This window comes from Poromitra crassiceps (assembly GCF_964638095.1).
Source record: "Poromitra crassiceps genome assembly, chromosome: 5".
Lineage (NCBI taxonomy): Eukaryota > Metazoa > Chordata > Actinopteri > Beryciformes > Melamphaidae > Poromitra > Poromitra crassiceps.
This window is the reverse complement of record NC_139642.1, coordinates 56988577-57016430: the sequence shown is the minus strand read 5'-3', so window position 1 is coordinate 57016430 and position 27854 is coordinate 56988577. Positions and strand designations below refer to the sequence as shown.

The window sequence follows — 27854 nt, the reverse complement described above, 5'->3', positions numbered from 1 at the left end:
GGCTATATTCCATGTGGTTGAAAAGTGTCATATGCCAAGTCTGACAAACACCAGGTTAAATTGGGGTTAAGATTATGCAGGGAGTGCTTGTGTGATAATAAAATAAGCAGGGAGTAGGCCTAGTGGGAGTTGCGGTTGTTTTTACAGTCTATTAGTTGATCGGTCTGAAATGTCACCCCACAGATATGCTGCAGGAGAAGGCTTCAGCTGTGACGGATGACGGTATGACCCGAGTCCAGGGCGGAGGGGAGGCCGAGCTGCTTCCAGATCCGTCACGACTGGGCCAGTCCACAGCTTCCAGCCTGCCCAGCGCCAACGAGCCCGACCAGGTAGCAACGCAGACTCCTCAACCTACTGTAAATTCCACCCAGCGATTGCGAACAGCTCTATAATATCTACTATGCTTTACATTCGTGGATGAATATCTCCTAGGAAGTTAGAACTTTTATTTGTGTTGTTGGGATATTTTTCGTTTTGTCAAATCAAATCAAATAAATAAATAAATATCAAGAAAAAAAAAGCTGAAATAGCAGCAATTAAATTGCAGAGACCACATTCCTCTCAAGACAATATTTTTAATTGGCTAACTCTGAATTAAACGTCATCTTACCTTAAAATGTTAAATAACCTAACTTGGTAAAACTGAGTATAAATTGATATTTATATACGACATATTCCTGAATCACAACTATTACCAATAGAATTCAATCATTTCGCTGGAGTGTGTTTTTACATTGAAATGTCTCTGACACTTGATATTTTGTAAGTTACTAGTGCAGTGTGTTGATATGCCAATGTTTTTATGAATTGCCAAACTTCTCATGCTCTGGCTGACTGGCTGTGGGGATGAGGGGGCTTGGTTTGTGTGGAGTGTGACAGCAGTTTCCTCTCATTTCTCAGAACATTGAGAACATTAAGGTGGTTCTTCATGAGAGGGAGCTGTGGAAGAAGTTCCATGAAGCCGGCACAGAGATGATCATTACTAAAGCAGGCAGGTTAGTACACCAGCACACACACACACACACACACACACACACACGCACGCGCGCACACACACACACACACACACACACACACACACACACACACACACACACACACACACACACACACAGCTCAGCACAACACAACACACACACACACACACACACACACACACACACACACACACACACACACACACACACACACACACACACACACAACCAAGTTAGTACACTGGCAAACACACAATGAGTTTAGTACACCAGCAAACACACACAAACACAATCAGGTTAGTAGTATACACCAGCAAAATAATACAAACACACAATCAGGTTATTACACCAGCAAACAGACAACTAAGTCAGTACCAGCAAACACACAATCAGGTTAATACACCAGTAATTAAACACACAAACACACTATCAGGTTAGGACACCGCACACAAACACACTACCAAGTTAAGTACACCAGCAAACACACAATCAACAGGACTACTAGAGGCAAAGCTGGTATAATCTTCATAAAGAGGAAAGACTGCTCTTTTGCTCAATTTAATGATTGGATAATTTTAATTATGTGTCAAACCCACCACTTAACAATATGGTGATATATTTGTATACATGGGAAAGCAATTAGTCCTGAGGTTTTTAAGTGATAGCAAACATGGCCTATTACAATTTATTTATTTATTAAATGGGATTTGGTTCAAAGTTGCAACAAAAACATAATACAGTTTTTTTTCCTTCTCCTGAAATAGCCACTAGGGGTGATAATTGTGATATGACGGTAATCGTGATATTGAAAAAGACGACAATTGATATTGTTAATAATACACATATGATTAGCGTAAATAAACCAGTACCTCTTAAACCATGTGATGCAGTAACTATAGCTTTATCTATTAAGTGTATTGGCTATTTTTGTACGCTTTTGTACAGTTGTAGTTACAGACTCTCCACCTCCCAACACTCATATTTTGAATGTAATTAATCTGCCAAAATGAGACGAAATGCACATTAAACAAAAAAAAGAAGATGAATTTGACTGATAGCATTATTTATTATTTTAAAATGTTCTATAGATATCGTGAGAATAGCGTCACTGTGAATTATTTTGGCCACGGTACAGTAAAATCTGACATTGTGTCAACCCTAATAGCCACACAACAACAGCTAAATATATAACGCTTTCCACTCAAGGAAATATTTCTTTGCATTTGAATCCAAGTGAAAAGTAATGTTGAAAATGTTCCATATCTCGTTGGTCATAATATGCTATGTGAAAGGCTTCTCATCTTCTCCACCAGTGGAAAAAGTAAACATTACAGGGAAAGTGGTATCAAAGTGATGGATTCAACACCAACGCGGTGCCTTTCTGCGACCCTCTGTTTGGACAGCTAACAGTAACGTATAGCAGTTAGTTCTAACTTTCTGCCTCTCAGGAAGAGACCCAAAAAGTTCCCGCGCCAGCGAATACATAATTGAAAACACAAATGAGCGCTCCGCTCGTTGGATTTAATGCGACCCGAGGATTAGATAGCGAGGCCTTTGGACATTAACCAGAGAATGAGCCGACTCACAAAGCGACCTCCGCCTCCCATTCCTCACGGGTCATTTCCCCCCCCCTGCAGGAAAAAAATTTAAAAGGTCACCACATTTTTTTCTGTAATGCCACATAACAGTAAGAGATGGCTTCTCCCTGTCCAGCTGATAGAGTGGGCCCTGAATCCCCTAAAGCTCTTTGAAGGGCTAAGCACTGGGTTATATAGCTATGCAGCTGTGCTGTGCTGTGCCGTGTGCAAAAGCTGTCTGGGCTTACCTACAGTACAGTCAGTCTGCAGCAAAAGGCACTGTTTAGCTTTGCTGGGTCACAGAGAGAGAGAGAGAAACGGTCTCCATCACTCTTTACCAACAAGTCTCCAAATGACCGCTGACAAAATGATATCAAGACAGGAATGTGTTATTCAAGGGCAGTTATGACTAGTGGACAGTGTTGGGGGTAACTCATTATAAAAGTAACATATTACATGTAATATATTACTTTTAGCAGTAACTCAGTAATATAACTTACTGTATTACTTATAGGATTTCAGTAATATTATACCAGTTACTTTGTCAAGTAACTCCAGTTACAAATTGAGTTACATTTGATTAAATCAAAGCACACATTTCAAAAAGATACAATAATTTCCTAATCAAACTGTGTGTTTTTATGCAAATAACTACTATAGATGACAATAACAACGGAAAAGAATATCATTTAGAATTTTGGATGGTTTACACTGATTTCAAGGTGGTTGAAATTATTTTTCGGGATGGTTCCGGGGCGGCAATGTCATTCTGTTCAGCATTCCCATACCTCCTTAAACATCAAATTCAAGGACTTTCCAGGCCCAGATCCCTTAAATTCAAGGAGCCAACACGGCACAGAGCAAGGTTAATTACTGTTACTGAGAATTACTGATACGTTTTATAATGAGGACTAGCAGACTTTACCGAAGCTCACAGATCATTAAAAAGAGGGAGAGGCTTGAATGTGTGATCCCTTCTCAACTGTGCTGTGTTACACCTACTTAGTGAAGAAAATGTCCAATGAACTTCAGTTTATATTCTCGCACAAAATAATATAAATTCAAGCACTTTCAATGACCCATGTCTGTTTTCAAAAAATTCATAATGTTGCTATAAAACAAGGGGAGGATAATGCATTTATAGTTATAGGCCTACTTAAACGTATAACAATTAATGTTTCAAAGATGGCACTTTTGTGAAGTCTACCTCATCAGCCCATGAAGGGTTAATCTCAGAAAGTTCACTTGAGTTATCAGAGTAATGGAACGGCACTAGAAATGGATTCCCCCAGGAGGGGAAGTCGATGGCAGCACCAGGGCCCGGTTGCACAAAACACCCTTAAGTCTTCTCCTTAAAGCTTCCTTGAAATGTTCACTCAAGAATTTAAGGTTTTGAGGGCGTCCGGGTATGTGTAGCGGACGGTAGATTCCCTGCCTACCAACATGAGGGTCGCAGGTTCACGCCCCCGTGTTACCTACGGCTTGGTCGGGCGTCCATACAGGCACGATTGGCTGTGTCTGCGGGTGGGAAGCCGGAATGAGGATGTCTCCTGATCGCTGCACTAGCAGGTCAGGTCTGGTCAGTTCGGGCGCCTGTTCAGGGCAGAAGGGAACTGGTGGGAATAGCGTGATCCTCCCACGTGCTACGTCCTGCCGGTGAAGCTCCCCGCTGTCAGGTGAGTAGAAGTGGCTGGCAACTGCACATGTATCGGAGGAAGCATGTGTGTGTCTACGACTCTCTCCAGATCGGCAGAGGGGGTGGGGCAGCGACCGGGGCAGCAGGAGCAATTGGCCAAGTACAATTGGGGAGAAAATGGGGGGGAAATCAGAAATAATGATAAGGTTTTCTCCTTATCTTAGTTGGAGTCACTTAAACGTAGTTAAACCGTTGCATAAGACCTGAGCAACCAACGTAAGGGGGAAAAAACTGACCTCTGACTCTTATCTCTTTTTTTCCTGTGTTTTTTGGCCAGAATGGACAAGTTGTCATATTTTCTTTGGACCTCTTGGACCAGACTCTTCACCAGACGTCTTGAGTTAATTTTGATTGTAATTTCCTCCCATAGTCTGTTTGCTGTTATTTGGGGATCAATTTTACTTTTTAATGTGCTTTCTTTTATTGTATTCCTCATAATCTTTTCCTCCTCCAACCAATTTGGTTTTCTTGTCTTCTTTTCTTCCGCCATTTCTAAAACATATATAGGCAACTTTGTGAGGCGATAACCGGTATCACAAGCGCAAGTGCAAGCAATCAAACGGCCTGCATGGAAACTAGAATTTTACCACTGTCAAACGTTTTTTTAGGTTTTAAAGGGATTTTCAAATTAAGACTTAAGTGTCATACTTACAGTAAGGAGGCAACTTACGGTGTTTTGTGCACCGACAGACAGCCAGTGGTGAGAGCGTAACAAGGGAGTGACATGAAGGACCCTCATTCATTTTGAATATCACATAATTTCAAAATATTTATCACTTTGAACGTCAAATGATAAATTGACTGTGAGGTTACCGTGCAGACAGTCGGCGTTAGTTTGAGTTTTAAAAATATTTTCAGCCGACCATGTCTGAAGGCAGCTAAAAATCTGCGGAACCTTGTGTACGCGGGTTCCCTAATTGAGGGCTCCAAAAGTATTTGGACAGACAGATTAATCAAAAGTCCTAACATTCAGACTTCTAACAGACTCGAGCCCATAAGCACCAACAAATTCTTCATAATTAATGAGGTGCTCCTCCTGCTTAATATACAACCTGTATCCCTATAAGAACTCGGCCATGAACAATATCACTTTCCCATAGTTTGAGCAGACTGTCCCACGGTCGATTATAATAATAATAAGAGACACAATATTTTCCACATAGCCTTCGAGACCAATTGAAATGCAGATATTGTAGCATTGGCAGACATAATCACACTGGAAAACAAGATATCAAGTGTCTGATTGTGTTTATTTAATGTAACAGAAAAAATATGTTTTGTCCTGATTATTTGATGTAGCTAAATAAAAATTACGCAAAGGTAAATTGTTCTTATTTTATTGATTCTACATAAAAACATCCATACTTAACGGGGTGCTGTCACATACATTTGGAAACCTCTGTATATCTAAGCATTACATAGACCTTTATTGTAGATGCAGACAGAATTCAGTGGAGAATGCTCACAAGAAAATGCACCCCTATGAAGCACGATCTCCCAGGACAGTAACTATATATATATAGTATCTATAAGATTTGAAGGCATGAAGTTGCATGGCCTTGAGAGGGGAGAATGGAAGACCATGGACTCAGCTCTATACCCTATCCACCTTATTTTTGAATGCCCCACTGTAAAAAATAATTGTGGGTACAAGGTCCGGTTTAACGTGACTTATTGTTGCAGCTTGCCATTTCCTTTGTTATACTCTGCTGCAGACCCGAATTATAAAACGGAAACTGGAGGACGTTATAAAAGTTATAAATATAGTCACGTTATAAAGAACTAACCAACGCTGGGGGTCCGTATGGAAACAGTGTTACTCGAAATGGTTAAAAGTTAAATCAATTTGGTCATTCAGTGGCGTTTTACTGCCATGTAAAGTAACTATAATTACGCTAGCCGCTAGCATTAGCCACAGTAGTCGACTACCCACAATGCATTACGTTATCCCAGCATCCGAACGACACGGCTGTAGAGCAGAATGGCTCTGCTGTAAAATCCTCATATATGTTTTTTTTGTCAAGTTAAAACCATAGACTGTAAAACAGTCTATTACACCGGAAGCGGAAGAGGCACCCATCAGGCATCATGGCAGCTAGAAATAAGGTGGATAGCGGTGGTTGTCAACATGGGGCGCGGGGGCCACCAGGGGTCCTTGAGGGCGTTCCACGGGGTCCCGCAGCAAATGCATGAGTTGTTCAACTTCAGCATTATTTCATCGACAAGACGTTAACACAATTAGAGACTGTAGAAGACTCTTTTGATTATAGATTATAGTTATCCCTCGACCTACAAATAGAGATAGGTTTTCTGGAGGAAAATCACATCTAACAATAAAAGGTGGACTAAATTACTAAATTCGGGGTCCTTGATATGAAAAAGGTTGAGAACCACTCAAGGTCTGCACAGAAGAGAGGGGAGGGCTTGAGAGGTATATAGATCCCGGGCCATGGGATCCCACGGATCGCCCGGCACTCCTAGCCGACGCAGCTTGATCAGTCATCGGCCCGTGGATGGAGCACCTATATAGCCGAGCTGCCCTGGACGACTTGTTATTGCGAGTGTCATGGTCCAGGCCCTAATCCTTCCCTCTTCAAAGCAGCGGGCGCTGCTCTTCCCTCTCTGTACACAGCCCGTCAGGGAGCTAGGCGGGCAGGGTGATAAGAGGAGTCCGGCGCCCACAATAGGCAGTGTCTAGTGGGTTGTAGCGCTTCATCATCCCCCCCCCCCTTCCCCCCCAACACTCCTTTTGATCTGCCTGCGGCACTGGAGATTCCCAGAGAGTGGATGGATCACTGGAGAGCCTAAGCATGTGGGACTGTTAAGAGAAACAGCTGGCCCGGGCACAGAAACACACACACACCCTGACACTGATATCATACACACACTCCCCGGGCCGCCATTTCTCATGCTCTCCCTTAAACTCACACACTTAGTCACGTCGCTGTATCTATAGTGACTACTTGTCCGATGCCGTTGTTGGAAATAGGTTTACCATGAGCTTTAGAATACCCAATTTCCTTGATAAGAGTTGGTATTATTCACCTTATGTAGCCCCGCCCACTTGAGCCAGTTGTGTGTTACGACCGCCTGTTCGAAACGCCGTCTGTTTTACCTGGTCAAACCTAGTCTGACTCACCGGCTGCAATTTCACATTGAGTGGCGGATGATTCTCGAGGCCGACAACACCGTGAACACAATATAAGTACTGTACTGTCACAGGAAGTGGAAACACAATAGGAAGTAATTGGCTGACCCCCACGTTGGAACATAAGGTGAATAGATATACTATAGTCCATTGTTTAATATATTTGCTTCTATTGTTGCTCTGTTTCTATAGCTGCAATGATTAGTCGATGGACAGAAAATTAATCGCCAACTTTTTTTAAATAATCGATTAATTGTTAATTGACTTTGTAAGAAGAAAATACTACAGTGCGGTCCGCTTATAGTGATCGCGGTTATAGTGATCAATCGCTTATATTGATCAAAAAGCTTGATCCCGTATCATTCACATGCTGTTTGAATAATTCGCTTATAGTGATCGATACTCGTACAGTGATCATTTTGGGTCTTGTCACACCTGAGAACAATGGATTTTTTTAAAACTACAGTAATTCTATATATATATATTTTTTTTTTAATTACAAACTGCCAAATACAAGGCAACGAGATACAGCAGTGATATTTGGTGCACGTCTGTCTGTATATGGAGAGATAGATCGGGGCGTCTCTGTGTGTCTGTCAATGTGAGAGCACTGTGTTTGAAACAGCTGGAGGACTAACTTACTGTATGGATTTAAAAGTCAATAACATTCAGTAAATAGAGAAGCAGTCTATTTCATTACTTTATATGTACTGTATTCATGTAATACATGTCAATTAGATGGTAATCTGCATGAGAAATAAAGAAAAAGAAAAAAATCGGTTACTGAATAATGATCATCCGCTTATAGTGACTAATTTGACCCGTCTAACTAACTAACTAACTAATAACTAACCAACCTTTAGTCTTCTATGAAAGTAAACTGATTCTCTTTGGGTTGTGGACTGTTGGTCAGGACAAAAGAAGACATTTGAGGATGTCATCTTTGGCTTCGGGGGAAAAAGTGATTGCCATTTTTCACCATTTTGTGGCATTTTATAGACCAAACAACTAATAGATTAGTCCAGAATACAATCAACAGATGAATTGACAATGAAAATAATCGTTAGTTGCAGCAGTTTACTTTAGTCAAAAGAAAGAAAACACGTATCAAAAGATCATAGCACTATGACAGGACTGCGATGAAAGTCACATTATCGCTCAACAACTACACCCAATTAGGACGTTATACTGGTTATTACACAAGGACAAGGAACAACATCCAATTAATCCAAATTCAATTAATAAAGCATTCAAGACATTTCCTATTTGAATCTGCCCCCATTTATTCTTATCAGTCAAAAAGCTATGCAAAACACTTGCTCATCCAGTCCTGGCTCTCTTAAACTCTATCTTAGAATAAGAATCATATCATAAATCATGACACGGTGAGATATGGGAATGATTCATTCCGGGACTGCTATTTCCAAAGCATAATGGGATTCCTGGACCCAGCTAAGTAAACATTTCTACAGAACTAAAAACCAATTTTGACTCGTCAATATCCATTTGTGCTGCACATCTGTGTTGGCCCGGCTGGGCGAACAGAACCATGCTTCCATGGTTCTAATCAAAAGCCAGCAGCAGCAGCAGCAGCAATAGAGCAGTGCACTGGGTAGTTATGGCTCTATTATATAAACGGTGGGGGCCACATGTGTTGACACAGGCCTCCATCTGGTGTGGTTGCAGCCAGGGATGAGCAGAGGTCTGTTTTGAATGTTCCTCCCAGATTAACCCGTCTTTCAGTGAGGATGATACCGCGACTCATCTCTCCTACTGATTGGATTTGAAGCCTGGGAGAGATTTAAATTACCTGCCCTCGATCCCCCTCCCCTCTCTCTCTCTCTTACGCGACGGGGTATTTACGGAAACATGATCGGATGCTGTCAGGCGCTGTGGAGCCTTTGAAGAAGGGTGTTTGCACCAATCAGAAGAGCACGTTTGAGTCGATGATACGCCCGTCCTTCCGCGGAGCGTGCAAAGATGTCACAAGAGTGTGTGTGTGTGTGTGTGTGTGTGTGTGTCCTCCACTGTTTGAACCCGTTGCCACGGGCACAGCATCCACAGATACACACACCGTAGACCTTTTTGACCGGAGCCTCTGACGAGTCAGCTGTCTAAACTGTTGTCCGATCCGGGGCGTCATTAAAAAGCACTCAGGGCTTTATAAGGGGGGGGCACACGGCCCCTTTGCAACTTTTGCTTTGGCACAGATGGGATGAAAAAGTTTTTGGTTTCCCAGAACCAGAGGTCATGAACGATAAGCTCCGTTCATATGTTTTACGGCGTTGTCTGCTAGATTAGCATATTCTGTCTTTCATTCCCGAGACACTTTTATAGATCAAACACACACTGTGTTCCTCCACTTTTATGGCAACTCTGACTCAAAACTATCTGAAGATTCCATTATGGGCTTGTGAGGAGGCAAATTAGTAGCAGGCCTAAAATAAGTGAGATTTTGACAGTTAAGGACAACATTGAGGGAATGATGGTGCATCGTTTTCGGCGCAGTTTGTCTGTTAGCAGGATTATGGAAAATCTACTGGGCCCATTTTCATGAAACTTGTTGGTGAAAGCGTGTAGAACCCATTACATTCTGGATGCGGATCCAATTTGACTCACGAAACAGCAGACTGGACTATTTGGCCCTGGTGGAGGTCTGCTCTCTCTGCACTTCTAGTTCTGCCCTGTGCTCACTGGGGTCAGCTGTGCAGAAGAAGTAGGTCTCATCCTCTTCATGTTTAGGTCTTCCTCGCGCTCCTCGCCTCAGCCTCTTGATCTCTGCAGGACCTTGCCATCCCTTAAGGACATCATTGAGCTGCTGTCAGCTAGTGGCCTAATCGGGTCTTCATCTGCACGATCCATGATGATAGGCTACTACACTTATCCTGGTCAATACTCTTCTCAATGGCCCAGTCGTTCATTTCTTTCTTAACAAGACGCTAGATGCACAGAGCACCATCTTCAGATCTTAGATAAAAGCAGGTTTTTATTAGTCTTCTGATCAAACTTCTCTCATTTAGAAATGGAAAACGTTGACAATTCTCAACGCTTCTTGATCACATTGATTGATTTCAATTGGATAAAAAGCCAAAACATCTCAAGGTGTAAGCGATGCACATAAGGTGGACCGCTCAACTTATATGTGCAGGATGTACAGTAAGCTGCTTAGGCTAATCAGGCTAGATCCCATTAACCCATTGATACCTGATAGAGCATTTGTGTGTGTATCCCTTTAAGACTTAAAGGGATACACACACAAATTAGGGATATACATGCATTTGTGTGTGTATCCCTTTAAGACTTAAAGGGATACACACACAAATGAGGGATATACACGCAAATGCTGCATCAGGTATCAATGGGTTAAAGCCAATCAAGATGAACTGATTTGTGTCTTTAACGTTAGTGCTGTTAGGAACACGTTACATGCTTAAACCAGGGGTGTCAAACATACGGCCCCTGGGCCAGGGATGACTTTGCAAAGTCTGAAAAATGCACGAGTGAAATTAATTAAACTATTTTCATTAACCTTGAATAGAGAGAAGAACTTCACAGTTGTCGTCAATTGTAATGCAGTTACAGACAGTAGACTTGACAGTTTGTTTGATAGGCCTATGGTAGCTGAGATAATAACCCTCTGTGAAAATGTGTTCTTAAGTGTTTCCTGAGCAGAGTCTTCTCATTTATCCATCAGTTTTAATGAGCAGTAGTCTAAACATGTCCACCAATTGTTTTATGTAATAATGTGAAAATCTGAGGTATAATATTGTTGAAATTGCATTTCTTTTTTTGTGAAGACATCTCTGGTTTGTTCATCATCTGTTTTGTAAATGGATGGTCCAGTCACTGTGAATGTTTTCAATATGTACCTGTGCTTCTTTACACTAAAATGGGGAAATTTGGAGTTGTCGTTATTCATAGGTTATGATGCATCAGATGCAATGCTTTTCTTTGTCTGGTGTTTGAGGGCAAATTTGGGTCGCATGAACAGAATGAGTTTGACACCCCTGAACCATAAACGCCAAGTAAGACATTTTCTCTTCACATTCTTCGACAGGAGGATGTTTCCTAGCTACAAGGTCAAAGTGACAGGAATGAATCCCAAAACCAAGTACATCCTGCTCACAGACATCGTCCCTGCTGACGACCACCGCTACAAGTTCTGCGATAACAAGTGGTAAGTGGGTATAAACTTTAAGGCATGGCTGAATGGTGCTTTTGGAATGGTTGCTCAGGATAGGTCGGTTCCCCTCAATTGAGTCAATTAAGAGTCTGGAGGCACAACTATTTAAGGGGAGGGCTGGACAAGGTCTAGACAAGCGTGGATGAGCATAAGACCTCTATCGTCTTGAGACAATAATAATTTATTCCACCATAGGCAGTAATCATTACTTTTTCATTTAGATCCACTTTTGTACACGTTTACATGGAGAGTAAGAGGAAGTATGTTATGCCTAGTTTACACTACAAGACTTTCCCCCCCGATTTTACCCAGGATTTCCAGTTGGGCTCAGTCTGTCTTTGTTGACTCTAGTCTGCAGTTGTTGTGCCAGTCAGCAGCAAAATCTGTTAGTGTATACTGGGTACAGATTTCTAATCTGTTAGTGTAAACTGCCTCCAGATTTCTAGTCTTCAAGTGTAAACTGCCTCCTGACACCAGTTGAAGCCACAAAGATGATGATATCAAACATGTTTGAATTTCTAAGTGAAAAGTCTTGTAGTGTATACTGCCTCGTCTGAGTTAGTTGTGTAGTGTATTTCAGTCAGTTTTCTCAGTCGTGATAAAAAATCTGAACCTGAACCAGTTTTGTAGTGTAAACTCAGAGTCTTTTCATAATCTGTTAAGATTCTCAAAGTCTGCTAGTGTATCACAGGCATAAGGGAGAGACAAGCTAGACACCAGCCCATGGTGTGAATACATGTGGAACCCCTGGTCCCTCATTGCACATCAGTGCCTCAGTTATTGCACTCCGAGTGTTGCTCTCCATGCACTTGCTGCTTTAATCATGCTTATGTGTGGAGAATGTACTAAAAGGTAGAAAATAATTGGCTCCTGGTATTTTCACCATCGTTCTCATAAGTAATCTACAGATTAAAGTTATTCCGACTATTATCAGTTCATAAAATCATCTGAGCAGAAAAATGCATATTTCAAATATTCTAGAACAGTGGTTCTCAAACGTTTTCACATCAAGGACCCCTAAATTGCACAAATTAGACCACGGACCCCAATCTGATAAGATTTTTCTTTTAGATAGTTTAGATTAGTTTTATTACAGAAAGTGTATTAAACCAATGACCAAAATACTCATACATTATGTCATTTTGTTATTTACGGGTGAAATTATAGTGAACAAAATGATTCCCCTTATTTCCCTTAATCCCCTCAAGGACCCCTGGGGGTCCCTGCACCCCACTTTGAGAAGCATTGTTCTAGATTAGAAGAGCAGAACGGGTCATGGACCTGAAGGCTAATTGTTACTGATTGTCATTAGCATGTTGTTCGTTAGGCTACTGTAGGGCCCTGGGCAAGACGCGTGTGTAAAAAGAAAAAAAATCTCCAGGGTTGTACTCAATGTCCTGCGGTTGACCCTGCATGTAGGGGCGATGACACTGCAGTCCTCCACTCATTAACACGACATGAATGCTGGCACTGCCTGCATCTATGGATAGACAAAAGCCAAATGTTTTGCCAGGAAAACAAGATGTTTTTAGCAGGAAAAAGCTCAAAAGAAGTAAGGCCATGTCCACACGGAGACGACTTTAGGTGTATCCGCTAAAGTTTTTTGTCATATAGCCGTTTCGTCCAGATGGAACCGCGTTCTGGGACTATACGTTCTGGCCGTATACGCTAATTTTTCAAAACGGGTCCCAGAGTGATTAAGGCCATGTCCACACGGAGACGACTTTAGGTGTATCCGCTAAAGTTTTTTGTCATATAGCCGTTTCGTCCAGATGGAACCGCGTTCTGGGACTATACGTTCTGGCCGTATACGCTAATTTTTCAAAACGGGTCCCAGAGTGATTAAATCTGAAGACGCCACCCTTGCATTTCCGTGTTTACAACCCATACGCATCTTTCCTGAAACGATGACGCCATAGCCCCACCTCTCTCCACCAGCAACAATAACAATAATGGCAGTAACGTTCGTGCTACAGCAGTGGGGATCTTGCAGCAAAATATAATGCTCCTCTATTACCACCGTCAGCAACAAGTGGACACAGAGAACAGCGTGTAGCCTACAACATCCTCAGGGCTCCACACAGCTGACTCTACCCATCCACCCCTCCCCTCCCTTCATCGGATATTTCCCAGAAGGCTTAGCGGCGGCTACATTTTTACAATAACACAAACAAAATCAGGCTTAACGTGTTAGATAGAAATTATATTTATTTTTAATACAACATGCAATTCTGGAATATTTTAATATTGGACAAAATGAAATGAAATGAAATCTAAACCCTGAGTGTAACCAACATACTCTCTTGCCCTATATATAGCCCTCGTAAATACAACGTGAATAGGGAAGTGAGAGGTTTGAGGAACACGCGGTTGCACTGTGATGTCTGTGATATCCGCTCGTGTCCACTCCAACAAGACTTTAGCTTACTTGACGCGACTTTTTCCAATAAAAACACATTTATGCCATGAGTTTATATAATGTATATTTATGTTGCATCATTTAGCCTGTGCTGTGATGTGCAGGAGCGGCCAATACGCTGGGATGTGTTTGCAACATGTCTAAAGATCATGGAAGTGGATGATATCAGGAATGTCACCGATAGTTAACGTTCTATATTGTAGGCTACAGGGAGACCATCAGCCCTGCTGAACAGCTCTGCATTTGCCTGTATACTGTAGGTTTAATCATTTTATTCATCGACATGGCAAACCTCCCCGCAAAGCCAAGGGTTTAAGCTGCTGCTACAGTGAGATACACATTATAGACTGTGCGCCCCTAGAGGTTGTATGCCATTATTGACGAGATTGTCTTTCTCTGTTATTCTACAGCGGTTTCAGTGGTTTCATGTGGATACACACATTTCTTGAAACGTTTCCATGTTTATGGAAAACTTTTCTGAAACGAAAAAAAAAAAGATAGCTTCCGTCTCCGTGTAGACATGGCCTAAGACTCTGCAGGACGAAGTACTGTAGCCATTTTATAGCCATTTGTTTCTGATCTTGTGGGATGGCCTGGAATTTCAACCCTCGCCAGTTTGGGTTCTGGTGTTCCTCAGCGACACCTTGGAGAAGCATAATTAGTAATGATGTTACAGCAGAGGCAACGGCTTTCCAGTCTAGTAGCTTTCCAGTCAGGAATTGTTACCATGAGAGAGCTGAGACCAGTTAGTGCTCCCTGCCACTGGTTCCCCAAATGGGGTCCGCGTACCCCTAGGGATACGCGGAGGTACTACAGGGGGTACTTGAGAGCAAGGGGGAAATGGAAAAATGTAAGATTAAATCATGAGAATAAATGACAAATGGCACTATTAGCTCAACTCCTTAACTCAATTTCTTATTTTGTTGTTGTTAATTTGTTATTTTGTTATATTATTTAGAAGGAGGGTGGTCATTCATTGCATCACACTATAGTTTTCTCGTGCAGTTTTCGAAGCAAAATGTTGTCGTCGGTTAAAGGAGGTACTTTGATTCAGAAATCAGGGGAAGTCTGAGAACCACTGCTCTACGCCATGGCTACGACGGAATTCTGAAAAGAGAGACTTAGCCAATGGAGTGACAGGAATAAACACTAATGTTAGTGGGCCATAGTAGATGAACAGAGCCATAATTCCTTGAGAAATGGATGCTACTGGCCGAGAAAAGCAGCTGCTGATGACATGATGGTAAGATGCCTCTCTCTCTCCATATCACTGTGCTCTTTCACAACACAACTCTCTCCATGTGTTTTTAGGATGGTGGCAGGCAAGGCAGAGCCGGCCATGCCAGGCAGGCTGTACGTGCACCCCGACTCCCCCGCTACAGGAGCTCACTGGATGAGGCAGCTGGTATCGTTTCAAAAGCTCAAGCTTACAAACAACCACTTGGACCCTTTTGGGCATGTGAGTATCTTCCTGTAGTCAAGACCTTCTTAGTCAAAGCCAAGTCTAACAAACCAAAGAGAGAGAAAATGAACCAAACATCAATAGAATCATTTTCTAAAACGGGGTTTTGAAAAAAAGTCTCAAGACTGGACTTTGAGTATTACAGTATGTGTTTGTACTACAATCATCATCATCATCTCATCTCACACATTTACATAAAATTGCCAAAGTGGCTTCCGTCTGTCTGTCTGTCTGTCTGTCTGTCTGTCTGTCTGTCTGTCTGTCTGCGATTTTTATCCCAACATTGTGAGATTTGTGATGATTTTGGTCAGTAATGACTGATGATGTCACAATGTCTATGAAGTACAGTAATCGGTGATGTCACTCGAGCACTCGATGATGTCATCAGTGATGGTCACTCGAGCAATTGTGATGTCACTGATGATGTCATAGAGCGGACTCTACTTTTCTCTCACTACTGATTACTCACTGAATCAAATGACTGTGTGGAAACATGCAAGATTTGCGACCATCTAACGATCTGATATGCTTGAACACTATCAGCAAACAAGTAAAGAACCACAGGTCAAAACAACAATAGCCACAGGTGAAAAAAGTAAATAACCACAGGTGGAATATTTATATAGTTGAGTATATAGTTTATATTTATATAGTTTAATAGTTGTCATCTTTACAAGTTCCTCATCACTGGACCTGCTGTGTCATCAATGGCAAGTGATTAAAACCCTGATCATGCCAATGATATTTACTTGAGCTTATGGCTCATGTAACGGAACATGGTTGGATGAGTAGAAGTTAAACTATGTGTAAAGTAAAGTAGGTCAAAATAGACCTTAGCAGTACTGGGTGCAGTAACAGTTCCGTAACGGAGTAAGTGCAGCTGATTTTATGCAGCCATGAAACCCAGTACTGCACAATGGTAATGGTGGTGGTGCGATGCCTCCTTACCATGTCAAGTGTTTTTATCATGTGGAAACAGGATTCTCATCATGGCCCTGATAGAACATTCCATGGGTTTCCCAACTTGGAGTGCTACCAGGAACCAGAAAAATGTGATTCCTTCTTGCTTTGTTATAATGTTGTTTGTCTAATGGGCTGAACTGTCTTGTTTTCATTGGGCTGAAAACCACCATCTAAACTGCAAAGAATGAGTGAAATAAATGTTTCTAAATTTCTAAGATGCCCTGACATTCCCCCGAGAATTTATTGGATTTCCTGCCTTTCCCTGTCTGGAATAATAGACCTCTCAAAACTCCATAATATTCCAGAAAACTCACGACTACTAAGAACCCTGTTGGAAAACAATGGCAAATTCGGCCCCAGACCACGTGCGGCGTGTGGCAACCGCGGGCGCAGGCATCCCTGGGTTGTGGCTAGATGGGGTACAAAGCAGCACTCAAAGCAGCATGCAATAATACAGTCCACAGCAACTAAGATAAGCTACTAAGAAGGGCTACCCCCAAAATGCCCGGGTTACACACATTAAACTGGGACAGAGAGACTCCTACTAACAGTATCCACACAGGTAAGTTGGCCGCCCAGAGTAAAAACCTCCGACTTTTCTTCCTCTCCTTTTACGCACGACATACAGGGGCAGGCAGGGAATGACGCACGCAACATTTAACATGAATGAAACAAGGGTTACTTAAAAGTTAAAACTGAACTCGCCCAGCTGGCGATAGACGTGTGAACAACAAAACCATGATGCTGGTTTTGGCCGGCAGACTTCTGCAAACCTACAATCAAACAAAACGGCAGTTAATTTGAAAACCTTGCAAATAAAACAACTTTAACAACTTTGGTTGGGACGCGAACACAGCTCACCATCCACCCTGACCACAACACTGTGCTATTTCAATATCAGACTCTATGACGTGTTGCGTATAACGTTGATATACACGTATCTAGAAACGTGATCTGCAGCATATTTTTGCTTCAGAAATGTGATATTACAGATCCCTGGATTGCAGAAATGTATTTATGTATTAATGTTATTCTGGCGACCAGGCTGAGAGAGAGGAGGCACGCTGCTGAGGGAGCTGAAGGGTGTAACTGTGTCAGGGCTCTCTCCAGGGGAACTCTGGGATAGCTTGTCAGAAGACATCCCATCAACGGGCCGTCTCATTAGGTTCATAACCTCTCCGCTCAGCGGCAGCAGGCCGGGCTGTCAGGTCCAGTCCAGTGCCTGGCCAGTGATAACGCAGAGTAATGAGGACACAACCAGTCAGAGGCCACGCTAAGCCCAGACCACGCCCACACCAGTAGGCGTGTATAGGGCAGCGGTTCTCAAAGTGGGGTCCGGGGACTCCCAGTGGGACTTGACGGGATCCCCGGCAAAATGAGGCATAGTTTAATTTCACTGCAACTTAAAGGAGGGTTATCATTTGCTTTTTCAGCAATTTTATAATTATTAATTGCTAATTTTATAATTACTTGGTATCTATAATACAGATCTGTTTGTTTTTTACTATGATTACTTCACACTGCCAAGTAACAAAATCAGCATAGGAATTACCACATCCCCCCTTTAATTCACGAGACTGAACTGAATAGATCTGGATTCCACTGAGACATGACTCATCTAATGCAGCTCTGTGGCTTAATGTGTGAGTCTGAGCCAAGAAGAGAATGTTTGAAAACTCCTGGTGTCAGGGCGTCTGCGTAGTGTCCAGGAAAAAAGCAGACCCGGGTTCAATTCCCGGCAGCGGTTCCGGTTTGGTTCCTACAGTCACAATTGGCCGTGTCTGCGGGTGGGAAGCCCTGCTCGCTGCACTAGTGCCTCCTGTGGTCGGTCGGGGCGCCTGTTCAAGGGGAGGGGAACTCGGGGGATCCTCCCACGCACTACATCCTGCCAGTGAAACTCCTCGCTGTCAGGTGAAAAGAAGCAGCTGGCAACTGAATGTATTGAAGTATTGTATTGTGCTAGTCTACCGCTCTCCTCAGATCGACAGAGGGGGTGGAGCAACGACAGGGACAGCTTGGACAAGTACAGTACAATTGGGGAGAAAATGGGAGAAGAAGTAAAGAAATTGAGGGAATGTTATCCCCCCTGTAGAGCACTGGATTCTCCAGCAGCTTCAGTGCACCCCTCGGTGTCACACGGGGAGAGGACAGTATAAATAGTGACTCTGTCTACCAGAAATCACTGGCGAGATCAAACTGCCTGTCTGTCGCTGACACTTTCATAGACTCAATTCCTGCATGCAGACATGGCTTCATGTGCACAACTCTCCAGGGCGGCATAGAGGCCATTTACACCTGGCACTAACATGCGTTTTCTGTGATCAGATTGCAATCGGATAGTCCTTTACCACTTTTAAAGTGCAGGTGTAAACGCCGCCAGGACACATTGAAGACGGATTGTGATCTGATCACCCAAAACGCATGTTAGTGCCAGGTGTAAATGGCGCCGTAGACGGAAGAGTCCGAATCTGCACGTGAGGAGTCACTGTTCTTCAGAGAAGAAGACTGTGAGCTTGTTTCAAATCCATAACAATAATTCTTCTCCATATTACCCCCCCCCCCCCCCCCCACACACACACACACACACACACACACGCCACACACACCCACCCACCAACCCCCTGTTGACAACCGACCTGGTCAGCATCAGCAGTAAAAACGGACTGTCAGTGATCTGGGCCCCTTTTGCTACTGTTGGCTAGGAGATGTGCGTGGGAATCTTCTCTTCTCAAACTAGTTTGCTTCACACACAGGTGCTGGGGAGTTTGGGCCAGAGTCAATAACTTTAAAGGTCCCAATTCGTGCAGCTGTAACCTCTTAAAAACGTGCGTCTCTGGTCCATAAAACATGATTCTGGATTAATTTGTCGAAAATATAGCAACCCCGTTTGTTGTGACGGAGTTGTCCCTTCCTCATCTCGTTGCGTCCCAAGAATGGTCTGTTTCTATAATATATTCAGAACTAACAGTTCCCATTGGCCGCTGAGGGAGAGCCCACCCCAGGCTCCCAGCGGCCAATCAGATTAGCGTCTGTGGACCAGCACGCTAGGTTGTGTCCACAACTAACGTTAGCAACGCTACGCTAAAGAGGACATCTCAAAATGCCTAGACTTACCGAATGCACCTCCGCAGTTGCTGGATCACGTACAGTTGGCGTCGCTCCAGCTAGAAGTGTTAATTTTGTGGCTATAGACAAAATTGTGCAGATAGCTTGTGTGAGAGAGACCCGCGCAGTATGCTTGAGGACCATCGTGACGTCCCAATACCCCGTCTGGGGAACAGAGCGTTTGGGGGTGTGGCTTGAAGGAGACTGCAGGGGGAAGCTGGATAGGGACAAATCCAACTGTGGCAGTTCTGAGCTTGTGACCACTCATTACAGGGAGGGATGACAGCAGTATATATGCATTTACAAGTAAAAACAGCTTTTGCACGGAATGGGACCTTTAATAACAAAAACAACAACAAATCGCTGCATATATATATTGTGGTCATTCTGTGCTATGGGACAGTAACAAAATCATATTCCTGCCCCTTTTAAGAACTCAAGCCAAGCACATAATTACACCAAGCAAGCAATCATATCTAAATGTTGAATGCTGAATGTAGGCAGCTTTCGTTGGTTCTTCATCGATCTAAGACGGGCTTCCCTGATCAGCTCCATTAGAGACAGTCACTGCGGCAATCTGCAGTATCACCCCCAGACAGCGAGCAGACAGCAAAGCAGACAGAGGTCAAGAGAGAGCCTCTGGTGATATAATAGCTTATCTTCTCTAGCCTGCCTGGGCAACAGGAGCATGTGAGTGCTGCTGCTGGGCCACTCAATGTTCAATCTGAGCCCAGCCCCCCCTGTGCCCCCCCATCACCTCTTTGGGAGCCCCCCTGGAGGAGCAGTCTCTTCTTGCCGAGTGTGTCTGGGAGGGAGGTGGGCAGCTTGACGCTGATCTCCCTCGACAGAGCTGGACTAGTGATGACCCAGCCGAGCTCTACTGCTGCTGACGCTTCACTGAGCACAGCACACGGCTGCAGCCAGCCAGCAGACTGGTGCCAGAGAGCCCACCACACTGACCTGCCTCACCCCAAACAACCTCAACGGCGCTGAGCGCACTCAACACCAGCGCCGACGCATAGGCACACGCGCTGTGCGTAGAGCACCGAGTGCCGTGAGGGGCATCATCCCAGCCAGGTAAGAATGATACCACGGTCAAACGGACAGTGCCGTGGATGCCACGCAGTTTGGCTGTGATGCCCCTTCTAAAATGTACTCTCCAAACGGCCAGTCTGGCATTCAGTGTTTTGAACTGGCCATGGTATTCAGGCCAGGGGACATCTGTAATTTGTAGCAACAGAAAAGAACCTGGGTTACATTATTGTGTGTTACTGGACATTAACTTTGCAAACTGAGCCATCTTACATGTGCTGTATCACACTGCAGCATTTCATTTCTCTATTAGAATATTTATTTTGTTAAGGAAAAGGGACTGAAAAAAATATTTTAAGAAGGTTTTTGGCCTCGTGTTCACTTACTGTTATTTCATAGTTATGGTTTTCTGTTATTTGTAACATTGATCATGAAAATGGCCTATATTTCTTCTGTTTAAAAGATATTGCATCTGCTCAACACAAGCCGACCGCTACACTCAAGATTCCAATTCAAGTGGTACAAAGAAGCTGTTCACTGAAATCATTGATGTCAACAACGCTGCATTCAGTTTGTGTGTGGGATGTAGCACAGGAAGTCTTTCAGAGGATGTCCCACCGGTGGAGTTTAAGCTTTCCATTTAAAGGATGGTTTGTTTTTTAGGCCACTAATGTCTTTATTTGATCGTGTTAGTCCACAGTAGAGAAAAACCACAAACAATTTGGAAAGAAGGGGGGCCGAGATGCGACGAAGGTCCCAGACCAGATTGAAACCCAGGAGGACATCACACGTGCATTATGCACCTTAGCTGAGTGCCACCAACAAACCAAACCAGACAATTTAAAGGCTTGGTTAAGTTAAGGTATAATTAGCCAACTATTATCAAACTAGGGGGCGGGGGGGGAAGGGATGGAAAACCTCAGCTACTCAAACAGCCCATTTGGCATCTAGACACTACAAACTAACCATAGCAACAACAACAAAGAGTACCCCTTATGTACCAGGCTACAATAGCTGTTTATAAACCATTGCTGCGGACATATTTGAAGTGAGATGTGTTGTCTTGTTTGTCCTCCTTAGATCATCCTTAACTCTATGCACAAGTATCAGCCCAGGCTCCACATCGTGAAGGCAGACGAGAACAACGTCTTTGGATCCAAGAACACTGCCTACTGCACTCACGTCTTTCACGAGACAGCCTTCATCTCCGTAACATCTTATCAGAACCATAAGGTAACGAGCAACAATAATGTCCTACAGACTAACGGTAAAAAAAATCAATCATATGTGAAAGCCCTGCTTTTACTAAATCCAAAACAATTTATGACACTAGATCAGCCCATCACATCCTCAGCAGTCAATTAAGGCTATTGACTATGATCTAGTTACAGTATAATCATGAACAGTCTTCACAAACACATCTGATAGATAACTAAAGATCAAGACATTAAGACAGTAGATAACTTGAGAGCAGAATGAGGACTGTAAGACAACAAGTTTCAAAGCCTAACTCCGAGTCCTACAAAGATAATTTCTTAGAGTATCACAACATATATGGCATGATGACGCATTACACACCGCATACATTGCATAGCCTGCTGTATCAGTGCAGTAGAACATGAGAAGGTGGACAGACCATGCATCAAATTCATAAGGATCTTAATTACTCTTAACTATGGCTTGGTTGACATCAAACACGAGAGCTTGATCATTTTTCCTAGATCACTCAGCTGAAGATAGAAAACAATCCGTTTGCCAAAGGATTCCGAGGTAGTGAAGAAGGAGATCTGCGCATTTCAAGACTACAGGGGTATGTTGACAAAAAACAAGGTACCGAGCAAGTAAAATTAATCATTATTTGACTGGGGAACTTTTTGGGACATTGATCGTTGTTGGGAAACATCAATTAGTGTTCCTTATTGTTGTTGTTGTATACAGCTGTGGATGCAAACATCTAGTCTACCTCCTCGAGGGTTCTGACTGTCACAAGAGTAAAAGTGTAGGCATGGCAAGCTAATTCTGGCTTTCTCTCTTTCTCTTGTTGCCGATATTGATGAACAGGAAAGAGTATCCTGTGATTTCGAAGAACATGGTTCGCCAGAGGCTCATCTCCTCACATAGTCACCTGGCGGGGAAGCTGGGAGCTGGAGTTCTGACGGGTCACCCTCAAGTGCTTTCCTCTTATCAGTATGAGACCGGGGGCCATTTGTCCAACTCAGACCCCCAAGATCCTCTCTCAAACCACTTCTCCCAGAGCAGAGACCCTGGCCTTCTTTACCACTGTTTCAAACACAGAGGTTTGTTTCAAGTCTACTCAATAATGTTTCAGCGTGCCAACTTTAGCAGAGAAACAGACATGTCCATTAAAGGGTGACTTTGCTGATCTTCAACCAGCTTTGTATCGTTATAAATAGATAGTATATATATGCAAATTAGCTCCCCGTTCATTCACACAATTTCCAATGATGTAATTTGGAGCAGTTTTTCCATGGTGTCACTCCTACTGTCACTATCACTATCGCTATTGCTCTCTCTACCTACATTTGCAGAACTTCTGCAGGAAGTTCTGTGAATGAACGAGGAGCTCTCGGTCCAGACAAGATGGAGGGAAGTTAAAGGAACACTTTAACACATTTTCAACCATCTTTGCATCATCACAAAATCAGTATATCAAAAACTGTCTAAACAGTTTTGCAGGCATTCATTTAGTTGGACAGTTATTGAGAGTTGATTTGAGTTAAGTTATGGACCAGTGATGTAATTTGTGCATGAATGACATCACAACTTAACTCAAATCAACTCTCAATAGCTGTCAAACTAAATGAATGCCTGCAAAACTGTTCACAGTTTTTGGATATACTACTGCTTTTGTAATGATACAAAGCTGGTTGAAAATTGGCAAAGTGCCCCTTTAAGTTCGGTTTTCACAACCATGTGGCTAATTGTATCTCTTTGCAGATAACGCCCGACACCTGGAGCTGGGATGTAAGCGGCCATATTTGGAGACGTCGGCTGCGGTCTCAGAAGATCACTACTTCCGTTCGCCTCCCTCTTACGAGTCTCCGCTACTGTCTCATCCATACTGCGCCGAGGCGATCACCTCCAGAGAAGCTTGCATGTACGGCAGCATGGAGACAGAGTCTGCGTCCGGGGCGGGGGACACAGACGAGCCCAACCCGCCGTCACTGAATTGCAACATGTGGGCCACGATGCAGCCGTATCCCCGCTACAGTGTGCAGACAGTGGAGGGTGTGCCGACGTACCAGCCCTTCACCGCTCACTTCACCAACACTCCCACCGTCACCTCTGTGGTGCCGCACCCCTCCCCGGCGGCCATGACCACGCGGCCGCAGGCTGACTTAGGGGTCTACAACTCGACGACGGCCCAGCGCGCTCTGCCCTCCTCTTCCTCGTCTTCCTCCTCTCAGCCTGTGCCAGGGTCCAGAGAGCGGTCGTCCCACCCGCCTCTGTACCACAGGAAGCCCGGGTCGCCGCTCCGGCCTCATCGAGATTTCTCAGCCTATCCTGCACAAAGCACTATGTCCGTCCGGGACCCTTCCTATCAGTACCAGATGGGGCTGAGCAGCGCCGGGACCCACTGGACCGATAGTTAATGTGGACCACTGGAGAAAGCTATTGTGTCCGATCTGCAAAGTCTGAAATGAGTCGCGGTCCCGCAAACCCCCTTTTTGTTTTGAGCAGCCTATGCTAAGCGATGGTAATGAGATTACGTTGAAATACAGCCATGATGATGATTTGCCAAGTTGCACTCAGAAAAGCCATATTAGATTAGAGTGAGATGGACCAGAGCAGTGAGTATAATCACCTGAATACTCTGCAGCTTCAAATCCGTCAATTGTCACTTGAGTGCCATAGAGAGCATGTATGTGGTGATGGCCACGATTAGGTTGACCTCTTCTTTGGTGATGAAGATTCGTGCCATTTGTATAAGGCCGTGATCAGGTAGGACGCTTTTTTCTCATGCTTAACCCATTGGTACCTGATGCAGCATTTGCGTGTCTATCCCTCATTTGTGTGTGTATCCCTTTAAGACCGCGAACCGCGTCACACGGTTCGCGGTCTTAAAGGGATACACACACAAATGCTGCATCAGGTATCAATGGGTTAAATGCAGGCTGTGAAAGTTTGCCAACTTGCCAACTATCTCATCAGCATTAGCAAGCTAACCTGACGCAACAAAGGGGATAACACACTGTTGAAAATAAAAAACGGAGGAGAAAGTTAGTCTTGTGAGTCCAAAAGCTCTGCCTAGATAGAGAGCCAGGGCTATTTTTGCATTGATGTTACACACACGGTGTGGCTATAAAGTTGAACTCAAAGTGCCCAAGGCAGCACACTAAAACACACCACGTCGAAAAAGGGTGGCTTAAACAAATCACTGAAAGTAACCCGAAAAAAACTAATAAATAAATGTGCAGGCATGTTCAAAAAAGCATCCTATGATCACGGCCCGACTTCTTTTTCAATCCAAAAAGTATTATTCAAGTGTGCCAGAATGACATTTGCCCTGCCATGATGATGTAAGGTTCAAAGTGTATTTTGTGAAGCCAACAGAGATTGATCATATCAGCTTATCAGGGAGATAAATTTGAGTTGTGGGTGTTCACTATGAATTTGATGTTGAACGGCAATTAAGTTGCTCGCCAAATTGATAGCTAAGATGATATGTTGGGCAGCACAGTCAAATCTCCTTCCAAAGGTGTACATACAGAAACATTCACTCGAGTGAAAAGCGCACTACAAGGCAGTCATCTATACTATAGGCAGATACTATAGATTCTATAGTGTGAAAACCACGACTCCCGGTTAGAAGACAGCAAGTTGTGGTAATCTGAACAGAACAGCGACTGACGACCGTCGTCGGGTACAGTAGTCTGTCCATAAGAAGGCCTTGGTGTTAGCCAGAGACTGAGCCGCAGCAGTGTGGCTAGCTAGCGCTCAGAGCTTGGCTCTAAACAGTATGCTTAAGTGAAGGCTCTCAGGCAAACCAGATGGGAGCTTAAAGAACGGTTGTTAAGCCAGCACAGGCACAGGAAAAGAGAGCTGCACACAAATCCCGGTCCCAAATGACTGACTTGGAAAAAATCCTTACAAGACTGCAAATACAAAACAGCCAGAGTGGGCAGGGAAGCTGGAGGGAATGCTCTCAGAGTCTCTGTAGTGTTACACAGCATTTGAACTTGGAAGGAGGGATGGTTGCTACAGTAGGAAGATGTGATCTATCATGCAGATGTGCATTGTCCCTTTATTTCATTTTATTGAATTCAATATATTTTTTTTTGAATATATCAACATTTTTTGCACACCTGATGAATAAACATTTCCATGCCTCCAGTTGTTTGTTATATTTTAATCCGAATGATTGCCAGTGGTCTGACAGTGTGCATGTTGGCAGGTTAGGCATTACGTTCATTTTCAAACATGAGGAAAATTATTTTGAAAATGTAAAAGTGCTCAGACTTTTGTTTTTCTTTTTTATGCTTTGCATATTGCAGTCATTTATGATCATATCCACTTCGGAGATTCTGTTGTAGTTTCTGTGAAATTAGCACAAGCCTCCGGTCAGCATAAAATACTACTGCAAGTTCTATGGTCATTTTAAGAGTTCTCTCAGACGTCACATCAAACTGCATGCCCAAATTTGGAGATTTAATGTTTCCTTGCTCACATGCAAACATCATAGAGCATGACTTCAGATTTTGCTCTATACTGTATGAATTCACCAGCGGGTCGAACTTATTTCAATAAAATGTACGTGTCCTTTAAACGCCAAACATCTGCTCACAACAACCACCTCTGGTTTTAAAGGTTAGGTTATGTGAGGTATAGCGTATGTTAGCATGCGATCAAGGAAACGGTCACCTGCCCAGGTTGAGCATGTACTGTCTTTAAATGTGACATTCTCTTCTACAGTACAAGAGCGAAAGGCACAATCCGGAGCTAGACATGTCATAAAAATGCAAAAATGCAAAAAAAAAAAAAAAAAAAGGGGGCTTTATGTGTTGTTGAAATTTATGCTCGCATAGGCTACATGAAGGTTTCCATTTGAGAGTCTTCAAACACATACCTCATTAATGGTTTTCAGACCCCGTGGACCAGACGTCCTCAGCAACCTTCCCAATAATGAATTGGTTTCACTGTAGGGCCTACTACAAGATCCACCACATACTGTACCAAATGTTTCAAGGTGATAGGACACTCCGAACCCAGAACGTGCATCGCCTACAGTAGAGTGACTCAATACTGAACTAGTCTGTAATCATAAGGTAATGCAAATGTGCTGGAAGGAATTTAGACAGGAACTGTGCGAGTGGATCAGAACACATGGCGCTGAGGTTCTCTCTCACACAGGACTCATTAGATGGTGAGTTATGGTGATGGGTGGGTCCTGGTTCATGTCAGCACCTCTTTCTCCCCATCTCTCTCTCTTGGCCGTTGATGCACTTCACAGGAAGGAGGGCTCTTAACAGAGGGCCACCTCTCAAATCAACCGCCACCTATCTTGAAATGCGTAGTTAACTCGCCTGGTGATGGTGATCAGACTTTCATTTAGCCGTCTTAAGTACATTTTCAATCGCCGATGTCACACTCCTCTTTCTTATCTACTGTAAGTAAAGTTCAAGAGATGATGCCTGAAATTTGGAATAATTCCGTATAGTATGCAAAACCTCAAAATAACTTAAAAGGTTATAGATGTTTCTTCTTCCCAAACATAGTTTATTTTAGGAACATGAATGACTGTAAGTACACAACATAGTACACAGATAAGGGGCCATATTATTTTAAAGCATATGGATTTTGCACGGTATGAAAAGGTGTTCGTCATATAGTTAACTAATCAACTGCACCATAGAATAACAACTCACATAAATACAGTCCAGGGATTGTGCTGCTGTGAGAAGTCCTGAGTCTATACAGGTTCTGGTCTCGTGGAGGATCAGCTGCTGTGAGAAGTCCTGAGTCTATACAGGTTCTGGTCTCGTGGAGGATCAGCTGCCGATATGGACCAGAGAACAGAAGCGAACTGCTGCTGGGACCAACCATATCTGAGGGAGCGAGAGGGAGGGGGAGGGGGAGAGAGAGAAAAGTTTGTTCTCGATTATTAATTTAGTTTCATACTTTCCTTGACAACAAATATATCAATGATCTAGGGGTCAAAACACACCAGCTAATTATTTTTTTATTATTATAGGGTACAGCAGGGGGATGATGTATTTTTGTAGGCTTACCCCGGAAGTCCCTGCGTGCTGGTTCTTACGGGGAAAAAGGCT

At 43.4% G+C, this 27854-nt stretch overlaps 1 protein-coding gene across 1 annotated transcript; it reads left to right on the top strand.

The window, feature by feature from the left end:
• Nucleotides 1-185: 185 nt before the first annotated feature.
• Nucleotides 186-24176, top strand: tbx4 (T-box transcription factor 4; the record flags this gene model as incomplete). The annotated part of the gene is made up of 8 exons (XM_083637284.1): nucleotides 186-329; nucleotides 901-995; nucleotides 11456-11575; nucleotides 15312-15459; nucleotides 21643-21795; nucleotides 22284-22372; nucleotides 22624-22859; nucleotides 23521-24176. The coding sequence occupies 8 exons, from the start codon at nucleotides 186-188 to the stop codon at nucleotides 24174-24176; spliced, it is 1641 nt and encodes a 546-aa protein (XP_083493410.1).
• Nucleotides 24177-27854: the final 3678 nt, after the last annotated feature.